Here is an 18,063-nt window from a genome sequence, read left to right on the forward strand (position 1 = left end):
GTTTGGTTCCCAATCACACACATTGGGCAGTTGACAACCACATCTAACTCTAGCTCCAGAGTATCTTAAACACTCTTCTGGCTTCTGCAGACACCAGACACCCATGTGGTACATATATATGCATACAGGCAAAATACTTATACACATAAAACAAGAATTGTTTTTGAAAAAGAGAACAATTTCTATAGGTAATATTAAGTAGAAGAGGAAGACTTTAGTCCTAAAGAAATCTCCTAAACTTAAATGGTCAGTTGGTTCTGTTAGAGTAGGTCTTTCTGGTTCGAAGTGCATGCCCCTCTACTGATAGGAAAGGAATGTAAAATCCTTGAATTACTGGAAGCTGTGCAGGGCATGACCATGAGCAGCAGGTTTGGAGAAACCAGCCAGTCTTCTTTGTATGCTAAACCCCAACCTCTCTGGCCTCTGCTCCCTGTTCACAGGGGAAACACTAGGAGAAAGGCAAAGGCGGGTGGAGATGACTATGGAAAGGTTGCTGAGGACATAGGAGCTGGCAGCAACTACAGGCAAAAGGTGGCCTGCCCATCAGGGAGCAAGAAGGGTCTCCTTTTGTTCAGATAGAGGGAAAGAGCTGGCCAAAAATGTGTGTGTGTGTGTGTGTGTGTGTGTGTGTGTGTGTGTGTGTGTGAGAGAGAGAGAGAGAGGGGGGGGCGCTAATACCCACAGTACCATGGTATAATAGCACTTACATGGGCACAGACAAGCAAAGGAAAAGAAGTTTCACCTGGTGCCTCTGACATCTCTTTAGCATTGTTTAGGATATAAGCAGCTTCTTTATTTGATGTCAAGGTCAACTGTGTGAACTCAGAAGCTGCAAGGAACTTAACCAGCAGGTGATGGAAAGGAATGTATATCGAACTAGAAACCAGCAGAAATGAGGGCTTTACCTCTAAACCCAGGAGCATGGATTCCCGAGCCACCCCACAAACTCCCAGAGATGTCTTTTCTTCATCTTTCAAATTCATGGTGCATGTTCCCTGGTCCCTAAGGACCTGCCTGGATCTAATGTTCCAAGGACATGGCATTTCTGAGTTTCCAGGCCCTCATCATCTCTGGTACCCAGAGAAAGAGCATCTGTCACATCAATGACACTGCATTTGGATCCCGCCCTTTATTTTTCTCTGGCTAAGGTGTTTAATGCTGACAGTATAATAGAATAAATCACAGCCATCAGGGCTGGGAGTGACACTGGCCACACACATTAGAGATAAACAGTCAAAAATCACTCACCCATGCCTTCCCCTTTGCCTGAAGCCTCTGCTGTCTGACGACACTAAGTTTGAACTCCAATTTCCATCTGGCTTCACAGATCAGAGCGCCAGAATAACCCTCTACATTGTCCTAATGGCTGTAATGATACTCTGCTCTCCAGCAGCCTGTCTGCCTACACCATCTCAACATATGGATTGGATTTCTTCCCTGCGGCAAGTGTTGAGGGAAATACGGGTGTTACATAGTCGGTCAACAAACAATTTGCAGCTGCCGCTAAAGTCAGATTGCTCAGGTGTGATTCTTTGTGTACACCTTACATACAAATTACCTGGCTTCCATCAAACAACTCAACCTTGGCTCTCCTTGAGCAAAAAGGTAATTTTCCTCTACCAACTTCATAGAGTATAGGGAAGCATATACTAAACCACTCAGAAAATTCAACCCATTAGTATTACATTCACAGCTCTCTATGGCAGATGAGAGTGGTTAAGCATGGAGTGCTGTGGTGCTGGGTAGGCCCAACCTCATGAAAATAGAAAAATCTAGAAGGAACTCACCCTAAGAGTGTGGCCTGATAAGTGAGGTGAGTGGTTACTACCTCAAGGATCTCAATTTTCCTCCTCTGCTTCTCCTCTCTGTCTCTCACGTGTGTGTGTACAGGTGTGTGTGTTGTGTTGGGGGTGGTACCTAGGAAGGGAAGAAAGGATCATCAGATCCCTTATGGCTAGAGTTACAGGTGGTGGTGAGTCATCTAATGTGGGTGCCAGGTTCTGAACTCAGGAATTCTGGGAAGAGCAGCAAGACCTCTTAACCAACTACTGAGCCATCTCTCTGTATCCATAAGTGTCTGAGTCTCAAAGTGAGTTCTTACCCTGTTGTTTAGGTCCTCAAGCCTGTAGTATACATTGATGATGCCCGTCATCCTTGTTCTCCCTCCTATCTTCTAAAACACATATGCCCGTCCTTGAAGTCTCTCTTAGTTCCTTTCTACCTCTCTTTCCTTTCCTTTTCTCATCCCTTATCTCTATTGATCTATTCTGTTTTTTTTTTCTACAAGTTTGAATGATTTTCTAAGTGTCTGGATATGGGCAAGAATACTAGTTATGTGACATTTTGGGTCTGGTGTGTTTCACTCCACAAAAGCTTTCTAGTCTCATTCATGTTGCAAATAACAGGCTTCCCTTCTTTATACAGCTGAGTAGTATTCCCCTATACAATTATACTCCATTTTTTTCTTGTCCATTCATGGTGCCATGTGGGCTCTCCTGTGTAATGCTGCCTTTTCATGTTTTCCACAGAGAAGCAATGACTTCTTTACAATTAAATGCCACTGTATTTGTCTTTCATTTGAGAATTCACAGTACATTACCCTCCTGCATGCTTTTTTAGCTGTGGCTATCTATTATTTTATTCTTTTCCAGTTTTTAAATAGGTGATAGTAGATCAATGCATGTAATATACATGAAACATACCTATACCCCTTAATGTGATTGATAAAAATATTCTTAGTAAAATATTTTTATAAGTTGTTCTAGGTGATAAACTAATCTTGATTGTGAGGTTGGTTGAATTTGGAATCTACCAAGAGATACATCTCTAATGGATCTGCAAGGGCGTTCCCTGGAAGGAATAATTTAAAAAAATAAACATTCCTCTAGAGTGGGCAATACATTCTGGTGGTAGCCTAATATCAGGAAAACTAAGTAAAAAACTTTCTTTTGCCTGTCTGCCTTCACCCCTTGCTGGTAACTGCATCCATTATCTTGCTGCTACTGTTGGTGCTATTTTTCAAAAACATGGGAACTGAGCCCAGTTTCCTGATATTGACAATGAATGCAAACTGAAAAGTAGGAGCGCTCTAGGAATCTTCAAGGCTATCAGCACCAGACTGAATCTTCTTAGGCTTCTAGTCTCACACACTAAGCAGCTACCCAGGCTCACAGGCTCTCCAGAATGAAGGTAACCATTACTGGACTATCCAGCACACTATTTTATGACTATTGATTATCCTGATGTGGAGAAAAGAAAGTAAGTAGTTCCCATGAGCATTAGTACTATTATTGGTGGTTTAAAGTAGTTGGAGGTTCAGAAAAGACCTTGTAAATGATTTTCGGAGCTCTGAGGCTGATATGGCATGCATTATTAGTTACTTTTTCAGTAACTTCCCAGCAAATGTATAAAATACATGTAAAGAAATGTAATTCATGCTGCCTTTCTTTAAGGATGTATCCGAAATATACTGCCACATACAGAGCTATTCTAGAAAGTGCTCATGGTTTCCTGTTCATAAAGCATGCGTCGAGTCTGTGATAGCCATCTCAAAATGGAAAACCTTGCCTTCCAATCATCATTCCTAAACTACACTAGTAGAAGTGAAACAACAGGCACAGGAGAAAGGGTGTTAGGTGGGGGTATGCCAATGGATGTCTTGGGAATAGACACCTTCCCTTCAGACTTTTATGTGTGAAGGGAATCCCCTGTTCAATAATAAACATTAATTGGATATTCACAAACACTATGCCTGGCTGCCAGGAACATTGTTGTGCCCTGCAGGGAACTTAAGGATCATGTAGATGGCTTCCTACAGTGCACGCTCTGAGATCTGACATGGTGGTTTCAGGGAGTGAAAACAATGCCAGACTTCCTAGGTGTGCCATCAGAATTCCTTATGAACCGAAGACACCATGAGCAGCTACAATGCCAAGTACACAATTCTATAGTGTTTCTACAGCTTTAGTGTGACTTTGAAACTGTTCTAAAATGAAAAGCTTATTAAAATTCTCCCAAAAGCCCACCAACCAGCCACCTATGTAAACAGTAAAAGCACACGATTCCTTCCATAAAACAATTTGAAATCAGTGGGAATCATTAAAAAGGCTAGTCATACTTAGTGTGGACTACATTATAGGTGCAAGCCAAAGCCATTGCTTTTCCAGTCAACCAGCCATGTCCTGAAACACAGGCCCCACACACACTGGCAGTCTTGGAATGCTACTGCCCTACAGAGCCTTCTCCTGTCCTACACAGGGACTTTGAAAACAAGTTAGTTGCCACTTGTCTTAACCTGATTGACATTGTTAGCAGAGACTGAGACAAAGGATTGGGAACAAGTCATTCCTTGGGGAAAGATTTAAAAGAACAGTGAGAGACAGGCACAGAAGCAGGACCAGAGTGAAATACAATTCAATGATGAGCCACAGAGCTGTTCACTGCCTTGAGGACCTCGTGGGACAGGAACTAGGACTTTCATGAAGCCTTAAGACCCACATGGCAGAATGAAAGGAGGGGCTACTTATCATGCCCACCACAAGTGTGCATTTTAGTTTCTTAACCTAAACCAAGAAAGGGCCCAGCAGTTGAATCCCTGAATTCATTTTGTCACATCGACTTCACTGTCTTTCTCATAAAGACAGTAAGCCCTTCATTATCAGGAATGGTCCGGGACAGAGATGAAGTCAGAAAGCCACAGGAAGTTTACTTTGTTCTGGAAATGACCCTTCTAGGAACAATTAACATCTAGAGATTTTATGATTTCCTCATTTCTTCAGAAGCCGGGAGATCTATTAAACTTAACCCAGAACTTCAGGATGGAACCAATGTGCCCTTCCTAAGAGGTACTATTGGAACATGTGTGCTTCAAATGAGAGCAGTCTCTTGCATTCCATGTGATCGGAAGCCTGGCCTACTCCATCTATCTATCTCTCCTGCCTAGTCCCTGTGATTAAGGGGCATTTTTGTCTCTGTTATAACAATCCTTACCCTTAATACATACTCACAGGAGAAGGGGAATAGACACATACTACATGTGGCACATTTTCTTCATACCTCCCCCTTTCAGTAGCCTGTACTTCTTCCCATGGAGGTACCAAATTCATCATTGCTGCTTTGACTTTGAGGATGTTGGATCAATTAACATAATTAATTGATTATGAACTACATCCCCAGCCAGGTGCTCAAATTAAATCTCCACTTATAATGTTTAACAGCAAGGAAGACGAGGAGAAGCAGAGCAGAGAGAAGAATCAGGCCACCTGCTTGCTCTGACTCAAGAGCTGAGGAATAGAGCCTGGCCAGAGAATAACTTATACTGCTCACTGGGCTGGCATGGGGTGGTCCACTCTTGCACAGACACTTCAGTGTGGGTGTATGGGTGGACTAATGGTATACATAAGTTGAAATCCAGTAAGAATTAGAACAGTCTAGTAAAGCTATACTGATGGATTTCTGAATGAAGAGTGAGAATCTCAGTCACTTATACTAAGAAAGAGACCTGTAGTAGCCCTGAAAGCACCATCCGTCCTAGAAGAAGAGGCTAGATTGGGAAGTGCATCCTTCCATGCACAGTGTGATGCACCCAAATCTGATTTGTATAAATATATATTTCTAGGAGCTAGAGGGATAGCTCAGTATAGAAAATACTTGACGAATATGCATAAGGACGTGAGTTTGATCCCCCAGATGCTCCATGAGAACATGCCAATCATGGCACTGTGTGCTTTAATTCCAGTACTTGGGGAGTCAGATGAGGGTCAGAGAGCATGGCCTAAGCAGCAAGCTCCATATGGTGAGAGATTCTCTGTTAAAAAATATTTCAAAACTGAGCAGCAGCTCAGGAGTAATTCTGGACGTAATGCTTTCTCTGTCTGTATGTCTTTGCCTCCTCTGTCTCTGTCCCTGTCCCTGTCCCTGTCTCTGTCTCTGTCTCTCTTGCTCTCTTACATACACACACACACACACACACACACACACACACACACACACACACACAAAATAACATTAAACAAATGAACAAGTCAATATAAAATGTAAAAGTATTTACCTTTAACATGTCATTCCCCATCCCACCCCTTGTGTATAGGGAGCTACAGTGTAATTGGTCTTAGGGTGGGACTCAAGTACTGGGCCTTTTAAACTATCTGAGACAGTAGATACCCCACAACTAGTCCTGAGACAGAGACGGCCTGAAATGTGGCCCCGGTCCACTGTCTTCTCAGTGCTACGACTTGGTAATGTGTTCTGGCCTCCCTGCCGCTATATCTCTGTCTTTCTGAAGCAGAAAATGTTAACTGGGTCAGCTCTGTGCAGAGCTTTGTAGTGCAGACAAATGTCAGGGGACAGGCATTAAATGAAATGTCACTGTAAACTAAGGAGAATTTGAACCCAAGGCTGCCAGGTGAACAGGGCTCCTTTTAAAACTGACAGTGGTGGTGAGTCTCCTGAATCCACAGTCATTTGAAGAAAGATTAGTTTGGCCTATGGATATTTCTGTAGCAGTTGCCTGAGATTTTCTTTTAGAACATTGAGGTTCCCTCCCTGCCGCCTCCACATCCCTGCATTTCTTTGGGTGTTCTACCTGCAACAACTAGATCCATAGAAACAAATTTAACCCTCTGGAATTACTCTCCAAAGACATTCAACATTTTGGTTCAAAGTGCTACAAATAAAGTCAGTGTTTTAATTCTCAGCGCATGGGGCAGACCTTAAACGCACAAGGACACCCCGAAAAGCAAGCATTACACAGTCAAGGTGGCTGTGGACATAGGGGAATTTAAAAGAAAGTGCTTCGAACTATTTTTAAAATAAAACGCATCCCACTGGGACTGCAATTGTCCATTGCCGACTATTCATAAATCAGGGAACAAAGAGAGGCTTCATCATCTCTGTCTTTTGGCCAAAGGAAAAGAGAGAGAGGAAGAAGGAAGAAGAGATGAGCTGAGAACACAATGCAGCCCACCTGACTCTCTCTGTTGATTCTTTTTCATTCTTGAAAAGATGTTTCTGTCTTGGGGAAAATGCATTAAGCATAATGCTCACAGTAACTTTGGCAAAATATTCCAAATATTATAAAAGGCTGTTGAACATTATTAGATAAGTCTGTGCTGCCGTTATTTTTAATATCTCTGTGAACATTGAATATTTGCTCTGATGGTTCCCAGCAGAGATTTATGACTAACGGAGACCTGACTTGAGGTTGAGTGGGAAGGATGGCAGCTCATGCTGGAGGAATAGCGAGTCCCTTGCAAGAGGGAGAGTTGGCTCCCTGTGGCAGCAGAGCGTGAGCTTGTGAGGCACGCATGCCAATGAAGGTGCTCATGGATGGAACGAGAACATGGATTCATTCCGGGGGACACAACAGCCCCCTCCCACCGTATCTCTAGGGATGCTTCTAGGATTGCCGGAGCTGAAAATTAAATTATAAGCCTCAAACATGACATTGAAAATGTAATGTTTCCTCTAATACTATCAATGTGATGACACATCTGTTGACAGGACAGTACTAACCCTGGACCCAGCCTGCAAAGCGTAATGAAGCCAATTCCCCATCCCTCGCTGTTCATGTCTCCTCAAGTTTCCTGTGAGAAAGGTGTCCCACTGCTGAGCATATATACTCTGATGTCTTCCATATATGCAGCAAAGAAGGTCCCTACAGATGCTCATTGCAAGATGTGACAGCAGCCTAGAAGAATGGTAATACTATTCAAGCACAGGCACCCAGACACAAGGACCTGAGACTGTAGTTCAAGATGTAAGCACTGCCGGGCGGTGGTGGCGTACGCCTTTAATCCCAGCACTTGGGAGGCAGAAGCAGGTGGATTTCCGAGTTTGAGGCCAGCCTGGTCTACAGAGTGAGTTCCAGGACAGCCAGGGCTACACAGAGAAACCCTGTATCCAAAAAAACAAAACAAAAAACAGAAAAGCAAAACAAAACAAACAACAACAACAACAAACAGCAAAAAAGATGTATGCAACATGACATGCTACAGAAAACATTCATGCTGGCCTCTCATTCTATATGATGTGGTATATATCATATAGAATATATGTCAGGCTGGACAGACAGCTGGACAAACAGGCAATAGTGTCTGTTTTTTTTTTTTTTTTTTTGCTTTAAAGTATACCCATTAGAAGGGACAGTGAGCCATTAGAAAAAAAAAAAACCCTTTCAGTAACAACAGACCAGCTTAGAGCATTTTGCTTAACTCATATTCATGGAGAGTCTCAGTAAGCTAAGTCTATGTCAGCTAATCATTTTGAGATAACATAAAGGCAATCCATAAGGGCTAGATGAATACAGAAGGCACAAAATGTCACCAAAGAGAAAGCCCACAGTTGAAGCCTCTTGGTGCGAACACGCTTAGAATAGGCAGAGATTTTGGTATTCTACAAGGAAGAGAATAGAAGAGTCCATGATAAGAGCATTTGACTACTCTCTCTCTCTGTCTCTGTCTCTCTTTGTCTTTGTCTCTCTCTGTCTCTGCCTCTCTCTGTCTCTGTCTGTCTCTCTGTCTCTCTGTCTGTCTGTCTCTCTCTCTCTGTCTGTCTGTCTGTCTCTCTGTCTCTCTCTCTCCCTCCCTCTCTCTCTTTCTTCTCTACCTCTTTCTATCTCTCATTCTCCTTGTCTGTCTCTATCACTTCTATCTCTATCTCTGTTTCTCTGTGTCTGTCTGTCTGTCTGTCTGTACCACTATATCTGAAGCACTAGAGATGTTGGGCTAAAGGGTTTTGATCTTTTAGGCAAGTGCTATATCTGGGAGCCATGGGTTTTGTCTTTCAACTTTCCACATCAATGTGTAAGTTAAAACACTTTGGAGGCAAATATGACCTGCATCAACAACGTTTGTGACTTCTGTTTTAGGAGATGAAAGTCAAGCCTACTCTAATTACTGAGATAGGAAACAAAACTCATAGAAAGGAAGCACTGCCAGACCCAGCATGTGAAGGATTGTGAGGCTGTTCCAGTCCCCCACTAAAGCTCTTTTCTTCTTCTCTCCTTTGATTGTATGAGTCCTCGTGGGATCTCCTTATTTTTTGACACATTTTGCCAAGGTGATCACACCAAGTCCCGGGAGATTATTAACTATCAATTCTTACATCTCTATACGGCTGAAACTTCTCTCCAGGATATCAAAAAATTGTACAGATAACTACCTGTTAGGCATCATCACTTGCGTGGTGTAAGAACAGCTTGAGTTCAAAGAGTCACAGTCTCAGAAAACATCTTAACCGGCCAGCAAGTTCATCTTCTGTTTTAAGCCCTGGGGATTAACACCAGCATAGAGAGAGTGGGAAGAATTGGGAGCCAGTAACATCTTCAGCTCTCTTCAAATCCTCACCTGCTTCTTTAAGACCAGCACTTACCAGAAAGTCTTGTTTTAATCTTCTACATATATTTGGCTTTTTTTTTTTATTAAAGTTACAGGCTGGTAGAGGTAAAATGTTCACTTGTACTCACATTTACACACACACACACACACACACACACACACACACACCCCTCTGCTCTCAAGTTTTGCCTTATTTAGCACATGGCAGAGAGTAGACACTAGTCTTTGTTTTTGCCAATGGAACGCACCTAATACCATCTTCCTTGTAGCTTTCCTTGCCATAGATCTGCTTGGGGTATTCTGCCTATTTCTTGGTCTTGACACGGGCAGGGATGTGATAGGACGGAGGAATGTATTTCAAACACTTAAAACATTCTACTTTCACATGAAGGTTCATGTCTGCCATTCCAGAAAAATTTAAACAAGCAATCCATGCACTTCTGCTTCTGGGGTTATTTACAAGCATTGACCTTTCCAGTCTCCTTAAGTAAATGCAGCGTCATAAATGCAGTATTTTCCTGACAGGTGGAGAGAGCAGCCATTGCCCCAGAGTCCCTGAACAATAGATCTGTCTCTACTTACTCAATACCCTGAAACCCCAATAGTGCCAGCCCTGTAATCCCAGTTTGGGCCACTAGGCTTGTGTACTTAAATACATAAACTCCAAACCTACCCTCCAGCAATCCTGTCTCCCTGGAACATTCTCTATAAACAGAAGCCAACACAGTCATCCTAAAATACCTCTAAAGTTCGTTTCCCCTACCACCCCAACTCAGTCATCTCCACATACTCAGCTAACCCTGAGTTCTTTAAATCCTTAAGACAACCAAAGTCTGTTACTGCTGCCCTATGCATCGGTTTTTGTTGCTCTTTGTTGTTGTTGTTTGTTTGTTTTACTAATCATTCTCTAACATCCTGGATGCCCCATCTCTTCCTTGATGCTCAAGTATGTGCACGGATGTTTGGCAGAGACCATGTCTGATGTATACTTTCAGCATGGTGTCTCTTCAAGTATCCAAAGTTTTCCTTTGCATAGGGCTTATCATAATATAGCTAATTATATATCTATTATATATTGCCTCTTTTAAATTGCCAGCTTTTGTTAGGAAGATTTTTTAGTTTTATTTATTGTTTTTTTTCCACAAAAATTACAGTTTTGTCTTATCATCATCATCATCATCATCATGGAATACTAAACGATAATGGATGCTTACTCATAGAATCTCTCAGACCTGGTAAAATGCCAATACAACCAAAGAAGGGAGATACTACATTATTTGCTGCTGAGTTCTGAAAAGAAATATTACCTAGAGGTGACAGAATATGTTGAAAGCTATCTTTTGAAGGCATAGTTTAGTCTTGCAAATAGTAACCAAACCCCTAACCTCGTTAAAACCCAAAGATTGTTCTGTACTCCTAAATTAAAGTGCTGGGCTTTCCAAGTAGGACCTTTACAGCTATTATTTTAGAATATTCCATAAAGTTATTTGGAGAGATTTGTGAATAGGAGTGTTTACAGGTTTCCAATGAATCCAAGGTATCCAAAGTACCTTTACTATATAGTGTCAGCTGAACCAATACAGATAAATCTCTTGAGTTTGCTAGTAGATCATGGATTTCTGGTTCATTAACATGAGCTATATTTATATTATGCCAAATTACACAGAGCAAAATTTATTGCACAAATTATTTTAAAGATATCAGAAGTAAGAGTGTAGTTTATAAAATATCAGATAAACTTAGCTTTAAATGTGTATGTATGTGTTTACACGTTTGCATAGCACATTAAAGTGTTACTGGCATATATTGCCTCCCATTTATTTATTTATTTTAGAACTGACTAAAAAAAAAAAACTTCAAAAAAAGCAAACTTCAAAAATTCAGTTTTCCCTAATTCTTTATTTAACTGTAACCCCAAACAGTTTGAGATAAATAGATGAACTCAATCTTGGTCCCCTCTCAAGAGACTTGAACTAAGAACTAGAAGGGAAGGCTCTTTTAGGAACAGAAGCCAGGTGAATCTGTTGGTCTCCTGGGCACAGCTTGACACAGAAAGAAGCCAGTTCTGCTTAGGTAACCAATATTTTGTGGTTACCATTTTGGGTTGAGAGATTGGACAATAGGTGACAACTACAAGGAATGGGAGAAAACCTTTTCTGACAGGTCAGCACAGATCCCATGCTAGGCACATTCCTATGACCGATTTACTACAACACTATTGGAGAAAGGATCAATGCCAGGAAGTCTAAAAAGAGTGAGTGGTGCATATAGAATAGAATTGCATAGCAGAGTTACAAATCGTGAGACTCGGACTTGGAGCAGTAATGACTTCCTATATGATTAAGAAAAATTTTAAAGCACGTATCCATAAAGGATTGGAAATAGAAGGTCAAACCACTTTCCCACCAGCTTTTAAAAGTTTAACAATTTGGGTTTTTGTTTGTTTGTTTGTTGGCTCAAACATAGCTCTTGAATGTGACTCACTATATGTGAAACCTGTCTCCACCTGGCATCTTATGTGCTCAATCTTAGATAATTCATTTAATTCTTCTTTGAATATATATATATCAATGGCCACCTCACAACATTGTTGTGAGCACCGAGTGTACACAAGCCAAATGTTTGGATTGGCATTTAACACAATGCACTCAAGGACTGGTAGTATTCTTTTCATTCTATTGCTGTTCAGTGTTAACTAACACAATGAACTCACCCTTGTGGAGCACAGAATGCAGACAAGAGGCATAGTCACAGAGATATGCAGAAGCAGAATGAATGCAGGTCTGAATCCTAAGGCTTCTAAGCCACACAAGACAGCAGCATATCAAACCTCTCTGCACCCTAACTTAACACTCAAAGAAACCCAAGCGCATGCAAACTGCTTAGGAACTTGGCTGACCTCCATATTCAAAGTAGAACCTCCTTCCTGAGAGGCTGTGGGGCTTGGTGCAACCAGGTGTCAAGGCTGCTGCTTGTTTCTGTCATGCATATTTACTCGAGGACCACTTGGATGCTATTTAGTGAAGGATTAGTCATTTACTAATTACTAATTACACTAGTGGCTCCAAGACCTAAGGTCAGCGATTCTCCTCCTTCACACCAGCAGAATACACCACAGTGGCAGCCAGACAGGTAATTTACATGTCTCTACTTTAGAGAAGAGGCAACATTAGAGAAAGGCAGAGAAGGAATCTGTGTTGAGAGTAAAGCAGGAGCTGGTTGACTGGATGCTTTTCCTGGTAATGCTTATCCCACTTCTACTGCCAGGATATGACCTGCTCTCTTGTTTGATCCTTGAACAATCAGATAAAGTAGGACCCTGGACCCCACATCATATTTATTGGATGGCAATTCTTTTCTACAGGAGCATCTGGAGAGTCCTCCACGTGTGTTTGTCAAACTTGCTTGTATGTGAGAAGCATGTTTGCTTTATGCTCAGTGTGTTGGGTTTTAAATAAGCAGAGCACAGGAGCTGATCCCGCTAAGATCCTCGCTCATGTACCTCTAGGCTAATAAGTACTGAGATGATCCTGCACTTTGATTTCATGAATAAGAAAATAAACTGTAAAATGCATGACATTTAAAAAAAATTATTGTTATTACTGAGTATCACATTTATTTTAACCCTCTCTGTAGTGGTTCAGTCTCGAGCTACATGTGCCACATGCCAGATTGTATCTCCAGATACTCCCCTCCTTAAATATGCGCTTATTTACTTCCTGCAGAGTTCAATTTTAGAACCCATCAAAGTAGATCCACTCAGCCTCTGACTGCATTTTCATGCATAAATTCATAGATGCCTTCAGAAGGAATTGCACTTACATATGCAAATACTTCCCAATGCCTTCTCATTTCTACTTTTGGACTGAACAGTTTTTTTTAATTCATGCAAACACATTACGCAAACAAATATGGACTCAATAACAACACACGGCATGTGTGAATTGCTAATTGCAAAGCCATGAGCTTGATATGGCCAAGCTACTATCGTTATTATCAATGGTGGAGGGGCACATGATGAGACGGGACAAGGAAAAGCATCTTTAAAAATAAAATACCAGCACTTGATTTTATGGGATGTAAATATTAATAAGGGGAAAAGGTGACAAGCAAATCCTTGGTTCAACAATAATCTGGAAGCCGCAACTTAGTGCATGATCCAGAATCCAGGGTCTGCCTTCGATGGGTGTTAGGAACAAGAGGGTGTATTTCAGCCAAGGATTACTGGAAACAAAACTGTTCTCTGTAGCACAAAATGAAACAAAAAGTCTGAAAGGAAAGAAGAGCTTTCAGCCACACTGCATGTGTGTTGCCTTGACAAATGTCTGACTTTATTTTAGCAATGCCCTCGGACATGGTGGCAGGCATCCTAATTCCTCCATGTTGGTAACGTGTGCCCTCTGCTCGTTAATTAAACTAGGTCTCCTAACATTTTTTCCCCTCCACGTCCCACTGTCCACTCCGTGGGGTCAGGTGTAAGCTTTAATGAAATAAAACATGTGTTAAAGTTCTCACAGATCAAAGACATTTGAGCCGCAGCAATCATCAGACAGCCCTGTCTTCACTGGGAGGATCAGTACATTTCATTTTCATGAGGATGGTGCAAAGAAAATAAGACTAAAGATCAAATAAAAAATTGTTTCCTACAAAGGTCTACAATGGCAACCAAAGCAATTTTAACTGCTTATTGATTTCTTTAAAAATATTTTGTTAAATATAACAGGAGCTCGGTTTAAAATGGGAGCATCTAAGATGCTTCAGAACAACATCTGACCTGTACTTTTATAAATCTCAGGTACCATGCTACTTCATTACATACGTGTATGTTTTCTATGAGAGAGAGAGAGAGAGAGAGAGAGAGAGAGGATGAGAATGTCAGAACTTAAGAGAGCTGAGAAGCCAGGAATGGAATTCTGTGTGTAGGTATCTCTTTAGGAATTAAATTCATTCCGGTATTTACTGCTGAGGGCACAGAAAAAGAAATAAAGAATCAGTATCATAAAACAAATGATGCACTAACCCTGCTGGATAGGGCCAAGCCCCCAGGTGATGGCTATGTGACCCCTAGTGCGGCTACTGCAGTTCGCACATTCCCTTTTAGTTTTGCTGAGCTATTAATGTGACTGGTGCACGCTTGGCTGGTATTCGAGAAGAAAGGCACAGAGCAAGTGCGATTTACACTCTGACCTCCGCACTGCTCGGCCTCAGTTCACAGGGCCTAGACTAGTGAGCGTGGAATTCTTCACGGATACTGGACAGAAAGAGAAAGACAACTGTTTGTGTCTCAGAGAGAAGTCTTCCCAAATAAACCAAGAGGTTACAATAAAAGTGAGATTTGGTGCATAGGAAAGTGAGAGGTGCATTGGTAGAATTGAATTAATGTCATAATGTTCCCACTTACAATCTTAAACATGGAAATAAGAACACAGAAATCAGAATCAGGATCACATCGCGTGTGTATGTGTATGTTATCATTTATTATGTTTTGCCAGGAAGTTCTCAAATGTCTTTTAATACGTTCGTGATTTATTCAAAGTGAATATAATTGAGTGGCGCCGTCAAAACGAGTTCTCAGAGGTTTGGAGTAAGCTTCAAAAAACAGTGTGAAAGCCTCAGATCAAGCAGCCAGAAAATTTCTATTGTCTCAGGAATACCTTTTATGCAGGCAAGGACCTGCTTAGTGTTACATCTTAGGAAGCTGAACGGCAGTTCTCCGAAAGCAACTTCCATATTGCTGAGCAATCTAGCATCCATGATAGCACAAAAGGAACTTTTCACCCACAAGAGTTAGATAAGGCACAAGTTTGTCTTTAACTATGAATTTGTTCTGTAGTTGCTTGCGCTTCAGTCATCACCATGAAACAGGTCAGGTGAGGAATGGGGCTGGACCCTAATGGGTGGGGCAGAGCTGGGGTATGAGCCTATCGGGTGGAGCGGTGCTGCCTACCTTGTCTAGAAAATTCATCAGACTCTCGGTGCACCAGGTCTGTGACTCGGTTTCCGTAGTGCATTCTGCTGTCGTGGTCATAAGCCTTGAGGGTCTCACTGGAACTGTAGGACTTCTGGGTGGGCACACGGCAGTCCTCACTGTCCAGAGAGGAGCTGGTGTAGCGACACTCCTTGCCACACCTTCCCCTGGTCAAAGAGCGATGTCGCCGGTCCTTTACATCCATTATTTCAGATGAAATGGAACTCCGAGACTTTCAGAAAAGGGGAGGCTGGAGTTGTGGCACTTGTCACTTTACCCACCTAGAAGCATAAAAATAAAAATAGATAAGTAAGTAATTATGTAAATAAATAAATAAATAACTGTGATTCCAAGCAGTGCGGCCTTCAGTTTTGATTTATATGAAAACATAGATGGGAAACTGACATGCCTGCACACTTTCTTTGGGAAACCTTAATATATACTTAAAGCACCAGTTTACAAACAGCTCTAGATAATATGTTCATTTTCTTCCTGTCTAATTTAATAGATTCGGGGAAAGTAATAACAAAAAGCCCCATCTCCTTAGCATGTGCACAGACGACATGGTCATTCTGTGGCAGGAGTAGGAGGTCTAGTTATGAAGTCGATCAAAGCCAAATCGAGTTTGCTCTTGTTCATTGGGAGATTTTGTTTGTTTGCTGGTTTTCATTTTGGTTCCTGTATGGAAGGATTAGCAAGAAAGTGAATATTGAAATAGGCAGAAATGTAGGAAAGAAGAAAGGAAGATGGGGGAAGAGAAAGATGGAAGGAAAAAAACTGAAATATAAGTGACCATCTAGAATTATTAATGATTTGCTGTGATACCAGGTTATTCAACCAACATTCAATTGCTGCAGTGGGCCTGGAGAACAATACTATAAGGTGTTAGTGACATACAAATTACCTTATGACTCTCTCTCTCTCTCTCTCTGTCTCTCTCTGTCTCTCTCTGTCTCTCTCTCTCTCTGTGTGTGTGTGTGTGTGTGTGTATGTGTGTGTGTGGTGTGTGTGTATGTACACACACACATTCTTTAATGAGTGTGAGTGGAGCTGTACATGTGCCATACTTGTACAGGTCAGAGAACATCCTTGAGTGTTGGTCCCCTCTTCTTTTTTTTTCTTTGTTGTGTATCCCAGGCTAGCTGGCTCACAGGCATCTGGATCTTCTCCTGGCTCTACCTCCTATCGCACTGAGCCCTGGGACTATAAATGAGTGCTACAGTGTCTAGCTTTACACAGCCTCTTGGGATTCAGGTTCAGGTTCTCATGCTTGCAAAGCTAGTGCTTTACCTATTGAGCGATCTACTCAGTCCACCCCTGATTCTTCAATCAGCCTTCAGCCAACTCCAAGCAGTGTTTTCTCCTTGGAAGATCTGTATCTGAAAATAGCTGTGCACTTCTTCCCAGTGACCAGTCAATAAGAGAACTCACTGAGAGATGTGTATCCCACATCGCCACCTGTTCATTAACCTAAATGTCCACTGCCTTCTCAGTGACTGGAAGCCTACTACAAAAAGGAAAATAATATGGAACTGTGCATGTGATAGGGAAGTGGATAGGAGGGAACTTCTCTAACATATTAAACTGGCCTTTGGCTTCACAGTGTATGCCAAACATCACTGAGAAAACACCAACCTTCTGCTTAGCAAGTAACGACAAAAATGCTTAGGCACTCCCAAGTTCCAAGTGATAGGTTCTAACTGCTTTCATTTACCATGCAAAATAGCATGGACCACAGAATCAGGGCCTGGACAGAACAGACCAACACACATTTTAATTAAACTGGAAAATACAACCCAGAGTCAGGGTAATGATTTTTTTCCTCCAGGCTACTGTTGCTCAGTGCCTCCTCAATATGTTCAGGAACTATTGGGGACCAGATCTGTAGTTCTCAAGCCCTCCACTCTTTGTTGGCTATTTAGGCACTGAAGTAGGACATCTCTATGTACAAAAGGGCTAAGCTGCATACATATTAGTATAGACAGCATGGATTCAGAGGCACTGGAAATGAAGTCATTCTGCCTTTCTCTTTTCACACAGAGATCTTTTATCTCCAGCATCCTTCTAAAACAGCCATTCATATACTTTATCAGCTCTTGCCCAAAAAGTAGAAAATTCTGTTTAACAATTGGCAATGATCAAAGGAGTGCATACCTGCAACAAAGTCCATGGACACTAATGTTTTTGTCATAGTTCCTTAGATAATAAACCATATAGTTTTCTGATGTCTGTTGTTTCTCAGTCAGTAAGCTGAGTAACACCATTGAGAGTCACACAGCAAGACCTTAGGACCTAAGTGAAGGACACTGATATTGGCATAGAAATTGTATTGCTATAATCAATTCAATTATCAATATATTGATGCAATTTCCAGAGGCCAAAATGCCTTGTCTTTAATTTCAGCATGATTCTGGAATCCAAGCATAATCTAATTGAGTGTGTGGTCATTTAAGTGTGGTAGATGCCAATCTAATCATGGCCACTCACTAACCCGTGACCTAGTCTAAACCCTGCCTATAACTTGGTTTATCAGTCAGGTAAAATGGAAAATAACAATATCTACTTCACAGAGATGTCATAAAAATTAAGACAGTATTATAATACATTTCCCAATATGGTATCTAGAATGTGATATACAGCTTAATAACAGCACATGCTTTATTCTTCTGATTATTAAAAAGTCAAGTGTGTTATGTACTCAAAACAAGCCAAGAAGCTACTCTTGTTCAGGCCAGTGCTTAAACTAGATGCTGATCAATG

The 18,063-nt window shown here is 41.4% G+C and overlaps 1 protein-coding gene across 5 annotated transcripts in view; it reads right to left on the bottom strand.

Annotated features, from left to right (window-relative positions):
* Positions 1–15,585, bottom strand: part of Tenm2 (teneurin transmembrane protein 2) — a 939,787-nt gene extending 924,202 nt beyond the window's left edge. For 2 of the 5 annotated variants that reach the window (XM_028756460.1, XM_028756459.1), the window contains exon 1: positions 15,283–15,584. In XM_028756460.1, coding sequence (XP_028612293.1) covers positions 15,283–15,508 — 226 coding nt within the window. In that variant the 5' untranslated portion in view covers positions 15,509–15,584. Of the gene's footprint in view, positions 1–15,282 lie in introns of all 5 variants that reach the window. The other 3 variants (XM_028756457.1, XM_028756456.1, XM_028756458.1) reach the window with 2 other exon arrangements.
* Between the last annotated feature and the right edge of the window lie 2,478 nt (positions 15,586–18,063).

Source organism: Grammomys surdaster, unplaced genomic scaffold (assembly GCF_004785775.1).
Source record: "Grammomys surdaster isolate TR1022 unplaced genomic scaffold, NIH_TR_1.0 126121, whole genome shotgun sequence".
Classification (NCBI taxonomy): Eukaryota; Metazoa; Chordata; class Mammalia; order Rodentia; family Muridae; genus Grammomys; species Grammomys surdaster.